The sequence below is a fragment of the Oxyura jamaicensis genome, chromosome 1 (genome assembly GCF_011077185.1).
Source record: "Oxyura jamaicensis isolate SHBP4307 breed ruddy duck chromosome 1, BPBGC_Ojam_1.0, whole genome shotgun sequence".
Taxonomy (NCBI): Eukaryota; Metazoa; Chordata; class Aves; order Anseriformes; family Anatidae; genus Oxyura; species Oxyura jamaicensis.
The window spans coordinates 43624983-43631105 of record NC_048893.1 but is presented as its reverse complement, the minus strand read 5'-3'; the positions used below and the strand labels follow the sequence as shown (position 1 = coordinate 43631105).

Sequence of the window (6123 nt, the reverse complement as noted above, 5' to 3'; positions counted from 1 at the left end):
CATGAACACTGTTTTGAAGCCCAAACTCTTGCCCACGATCAGGGTGGGCTCCAGGGCTAAACAGTCTCCACATGTCATCCAGAGTGGCAACTGAATGAGCCCAGGAAGGTATCCCATGGCCCTCTCATGTTTAACATTTACCTGGCAGCTGTTCCCCACCAGCCAGAGGAAGTGCAGGAGCTGTGTCCCACTGTCTGGCTAAGCACAAGAGGGCATCAGCCTCTGCGTGACCCAGCATCTGGGGAGGTGCATTGGCTCCCTCTATGCAGCGGGGTGTTCTCCCAACCTGGGGTGCCTGGTTGTGTGGGTGCAGGAGCTGAGATGTCCAATGCTGTGGGTGAGGGCACACTGGCAGCAGTGTTGGTGAGCTTCTCCGAGGCTGATGCCCACGCAGCTGGGAGGCCCAGGGCTCTCTCCCAGCCAACACATAATCTCAGGAGCTGAAGGCTTTGCCCCTGGCCAGCTGCTCCTTTCCCACCTCCCTGGGAGGGACTGTGAGCCCCAGAAGCAGCTGACGTGTCGCTTGCCAAGGAGAGGAGCGGAGGTGGCATGGTGAGGAGAGGGCAAACTGGCACCATGGGCACCTCTGTCTTCCCATGTCTCTTTGTCATCCTCCTTGCTGGGGGCTCACCGGCAGGCTGTGCTGCAGACAGTGGCTCTGAATCCCACAGTAAGTCCGCTTTCCTAGGCCTGGCATGGGGACCCTACCTCACCGAGGGTGTGCTGTGCAAGCTTCATATCCTGCTGGTGGGAGAGGTGTGGGGGCAGCACGTGAGGGGTGGGATGTCTGCGTGTGCGTGTGGGGAAGCCTCCGAGCTGCTCTTCCTGCGCCCTCTGCCCAACCCCGACCTGTCCTCTCCAGGTGCAGAGGGAGATGCGGAGAAACTCGTCCTTTTGAATGACATCGCAGATGTGGAGGCCTTCATCAGTGGGGCAGAGGTGGCAGTCGTTGGGTTCTTCCAGGTGTGTTGGCAGCAGCTCCCCTCTGCCAAGTGGGAGCTGGATCCTGCCCTGGTGGGAGAATGGGGCTGGATGTGGTGTAAACACCTTCAGACGGCAGCTCCTTCCACAGAAAGGTGCTGGGGCTGTGACAGACGTGTGGGGGCATTAGGGGAGGGGTGCGTGGAAAGGGAGATGGAGCAAGGGAGGAATGTGAAGCCTTTGGTGGGAGCCCTGGAGTGGGAGAAAGGTAAATGCTGCAGGGGAAGGAAGAGGGGAACGTGGGTGGCAAAGAAAGCAAGTGCGCCGTCACAGGGTGAGTGGGAACATCAGCTGATGGCTCAAGTCACTGAGGGCAGAGCAAGGCACTGCCTGTGTGATGGGGCCAAGGAAGCTGGGTCTCAGGGAGCAGAGCTTGTGCAGGTCCTCTGATTTCTAAGAGGGTTTGGGCCCTGGTCCTGCGGCTGGAGGGCTGCCCAGAGAGGTGGTCGTGAGGTTGGTGTATGGCAACAGCATCTTGCAGCACACTGCAGAGCAAGGACCGATGCTTCTGCTGCAACAAGTGTGTGAGTGCTGGAGGCTTATGCCCCAGGGGCCTTGCTAAACACTGATCACAGAGCACCACCTGTCTCGGGTTGGGTGCCTGCAGGCATTCAGAGCTCCTCAGAGCTCCTGCAAGCCTGCAAGGCAATCTACACAGGCAGAAGGAAAGTTGCTCAGATGTCTCTTTGCCCCTGGGTAGCTGGCTGGGGTTGTAGCAGGGCTGTGCACTGGGACTTCCTGCAGGCAAAGCCTTGTGCCACCAGTGTCCCATGCCACCACCTCCCTCCTGCTGCATGATTTCATTCATTGATGTTAACAGGACTCTGGTCCCAGGCAGCACAGGGGGTGCCAGGGCAGGGAGGGACGACTGTGCTGTCCTGCAGCGTGGGGACAGCCCCGGCTGCCAGCAGCCAGCAGCTTGGCATGTGCTCAATATGTGGAGCACAACAGGGCTGCCTTTAAACAGCAGATAAGGATGTATGAGTGCCATGAGGGCTTGTCTTGGCCCTCTGCCCAAGAGTATATTCATCCAAATAATGCCCATGTTCTCTCTTCACCATAAATCACCTCCCTGCTGCAGCCTTTCATTTCACTGCAGCATGCGGCTCGGCAAGCTCAGCATATAATGAGCACGGTCTCCCTGACTGGGAGCTGCATGCCATGATGGAAAAACAGCATGCTGCTCCAACAGCCCTGTGTGCCTGTGTGAGAAAGGGGCCTGCCTGGCTGGAATAAACTACATTTTTCACAGGAATGATCGAAAACAAAGTGAAGTTATTCCCACACTACGCTTTAGTGCTCTCACCGCAGCCATGTCGATGAGCTCGCATTCCCGAAACAGGTCACAAGAGCTGTTTTTCTTCGAACAAAGAAAGAATTTTGTTTTCCATTCTCTCTGGGCTCGCAAACAGCCGAGCTGATGGTTCAAATCGAAAAGAAAAACAGAGCAATTTCCAAGCATAGATTGTCTTGAGGATTTAAATCCAGTAAGTAGGAGTATCAAAAATGCGTAACTCACAAGAAAAGACAGGAATGGAAATAGTAAGGGATGTTTTAACATGGTCTAAGGCAGCAGTGAATGCTCTCGCTGGAAGGGAGTGGACCCCAGCTTACTGAGGAATTGCACAGCTCTATGCTTTGATGCAGCTGTATTTGCTACATTTAAAGGGTAGGTTTCAGGTAGGGTACCATTAACCCGAGGTGTTTAAAAAGTGTAACCACTGAGTCCAGAATCAAGAGGTTATCTTAAAAATGATGTGTTTTTACCGTGTGTATAGTACACATACACTCACAAGCGTGCTACCTCTGGGCACTATGTGCACACCATCCCACATCACCCCTCCAAGAGCTCTCGGGCTCCCCAACAGCTCTCGGGCTCCCCACCACCGCAGCAGGGGGACGAGAAGGGCGGTAAGACCAGGCGGGGACATCGGGGCGCTCGCAGCGTGTGCCGAGGGGCGGGAGGAAGGCAGGGGCCGGGCCGCGAAATGGCGGAGCGAGGGGGCCCGCGGGCGGCCGGTAGGTGTCGGCCTTGCGCCGGCCTGCGGCGGGGCCGGGCCGGGCCGCTCTGCTCTGCTCTCACCGCCCTCCTCTCTCTGTGCCCCGCAGGAGCCGCAGGGGGCCGCGGCGGCCCAGTTGCGCCTGGCGGCCGGCCGGATCCCCGAGGTGCCCTTCGGCATCAGCAGCAGCCCCGCCGTCCTGGAGCACTTCGGCGTCTCGGCGAGCACCCTCACGCTCTTCCGCAGGGTGCCACAGCCCATCTCCTCCACACTACTATTTTATTTTATTTTATTTTATTTTATTTTATTTTATTTTATTTTATTTTATTTTTCCTTTTTTTTTTTTTTTTTTAGTAACCCTCCTGACTAATTTTAGTGAGCAAGGTTTTACAACAAGTACTTCAAGTACTTAAAAACTGCCCCCAGCTGCATTACAGAGGAAATGTAATTGCTGGTTGGTAGTGATAAAGAAAGAGATTAAAGCTGCTCAGCACTGCCTAGAGCTGGGAAGTCAAAAAGGGCTTATCGTTGACAGTCACCCTGCCTGAGCACATAAAAACTTACCTGTAGAGCTTGCTGCTCTGAAGAGGTCTTTTACTTTTCGCATCCCTGACACGAGCAGTGTGCTTACACCTGATGAGCTGCTCTGTTTCAAATATGTGCTCAGTGCTTTGCAAAGAATGATGGCTGTGTTTCTGAGCAGCTAGTCTGGAGCATGGTGTTACTTGGATGGGGTTTCCGTGGTTTTGGAAAGCTTCCTGAGACACGTGAAAAGCATCTAGGGGCCGTGTTACAGTGGATCAACACAGTAGGCTTTAAACCAAATCTTGCCAAGTGTCGCTTCAGGCAGGCAAAGCTGTCTGTCTCCCTGGGTGCACCACTTTTCCATCATGACTGAAACCAGATCCAGGCTGGTGATCTGCAGCTATAGATCCTCTGCCACCAAAAGAAGTTCCTAACACCCTGATCTGTCTTGGGTCTTACACTATGTTTAGAAGATTTAATTGCCTAAATATGCTTTGGGCATGGACCCATTAACACTGTTACTTTGCAGTTTCTGAGGGATGGGTGCTGTGCAAATTCGATCTATTTACTTATTTATTTATGTATTTATTTATTGACTCCAGCTGTAGCTGCTGGTGCTTCACCCTGAATTTGAAGGTATTCTTGCTGAAATGTAAGGAGACAATGCTTGGAAGGTCCATGTCCTTACTTAATCCAAACAAAAGCTAAAAGCTGGCATATCAGCTACCTCATGTTGCCCCATGTGGCACTTGAAAACTGGGTAGAGAGGTATGTCAGAGAGGGAGAGGGACACTAGGTGGTACAAGATGTCCTAAAAGGCTGTGATGTGCTGTGTCACAAGAGCTCTAAGCTCACTGAGTGGCTCAGTGTACTAGAGGAGCTGGATGTGGTATATTGGCCAAGTTCTAGGTGCAGGTCAAAAACATCACAAAAGCCAGTTTGTTCGCCTTTCTTTCTCATCATTTCCTGCCCCGTGTTTACCACTGGTATTATCCAAACAGTGCAAGGAGAATGATCTAAGAGTGACCAACAGGAAGGCAGGTCCTTTTGTTTAACTTTTTGCTTGCCATGTGCAGATGTTGCTATTTGAAGTAACACCCATCTCAGTTTTGGTTCTTAGGCATGATGATTTTCTTCCAAAAACATTGAAAAGATTCTTTGTTTTTGCACTGTGGCAGATAGTAGGATGACTGCATTGGGAGCGTATTTGATGTCTGAAGTGTATTTGAAATATTTGGATTGTGGGAATTTCTATTATATTGAAACTTCATTGTTCACAGTCCAGTTTTTGCAGCTGAACTCTTGTTTAATAGGAAAAAAAATAGCAAGAAACAAACACGCTAGTGAGATTCAAATGGGGTTGACAATTCTCTTACCTAATTTTCAGTTTTCCCTAAAATTAAGTTATTCAGACGTTATTTTTCCTTTTATTCTGTGCTGGAGACTGTGTAGGAGTAAGGGGTCAGAGCTAAAAAAGAAAAAAGAACTGAGACAGGAACTTGGAATCAAATGCTCATTTGAAGAATACAAAGATGGGTAACCAGGATAACAGTGAATCAGAGGCATAAACTCATTCTTTCCTTTTGCATAGTATGAAGCACATATAAGGCTGAGAAGTTTATAATTACACTAGCAGGAAGGGCTGCTGAGACTTCTTTGCATATAGTGGAGCAAAACTGTTTTATTCTGTTAAAGGATCTGGCCTGATAGACCTAAAAAGCACATAATTAACAGGTGCTAATAAGCTAATTATATAGAGTGATAAAGACATTTTGGCCAGAGTTTCAACTATTAGATGCAGGATATTTTTCACCTTTTTTTTTTTTTTTTCTTGGAATCCTAAATGTTGAGAGCAGATGAAGGATATTATTATCCCAACATGAAAACCAAGAGTTTATAGAAGCCCACGAAAGTCAAGAGAAAGTTTTCTGTGGAGTCCAGGGTGCTTTCGGTTGGTTCCCAAGGCTTCTCTGATCTCACCCGCCCAGGTGTTGCACTGGCCTGATCCCGTTTACTCAGTACAGCTTCCCTTTCATTTCATGCTGGAGCACATCTGTGAGAGGAATCAGGCTGCACAATCTGAAAAGCACCAGCTTGGTTTTCCAGACAAGGCACAGACTTTGATCTGGTCCCCTACCAGATCAAAGACCTTGCCAATGACCACAGAACAGCAAAAAGGGCTTTATATCTTCATATGTCTGCACAGCACTGGAAAAACTAACACGCTTTCAGAGGTTGTACACATGCAGAGAATAAAATCCAGGGCGTGCATGTGGACATTTTCTCAGCCCCGAGAACGTCGTTCAACACGTGTGTGAAAAATCTTCAGATCTCAAACTTTGATCTTATTGCTTGTCACAGCCCACCACCCTCATGGATCAACTCAATCAGCAACTGTTTGTTGAAGTACAGCAACTGTGCCCCCGTTCGTGGTTTAACCATTATTTGATGTTTGCCTGCTTTTTACTGTTTTCCAAGTCAAGCAAGCCTCTATAAAATTACATCTTGGGGGTTGGAGGCTGTGAGTGTGGGGAGATGTGTGGCAGCATGGATAGTCCTTTAAAGCTGAAATGTGCTGTTTTTTTTTTTTTTTTTTTTTTTTTTTTTTTTTTTTTTT

At 49.6% G+C, this 6123-nt stretch overlaps 1 protein-coding gene across 1 annotated transcript in view; it reads left to right on the top strand.

The window, feature by feature from the left end:
• Window positions 1-546: 546 nt before the first annotated feature.
• The window catches only part of ERP27 (endoplasmic reticulum protein 27), an 18547-nt gene continuing 12970 nt past the window's right edge, over window positions 547-6123 (top strand). The window contains exons 1-3 of the mRNA XM_035340601.1: window positions 547-670; window positions 863-963; window positions 3091-3228. Coding sequence (XP_035196492.1) covers window positions 550-670; window positions 863-963; window positions 3091-3228 — 360 coding nt within the window. The 5' untranslated portion in view covers window positions 547-549. The remainder of the gene's footprint in view (window positions 671-862; window positions 964-3090; window positions 3229-6123) is intronic.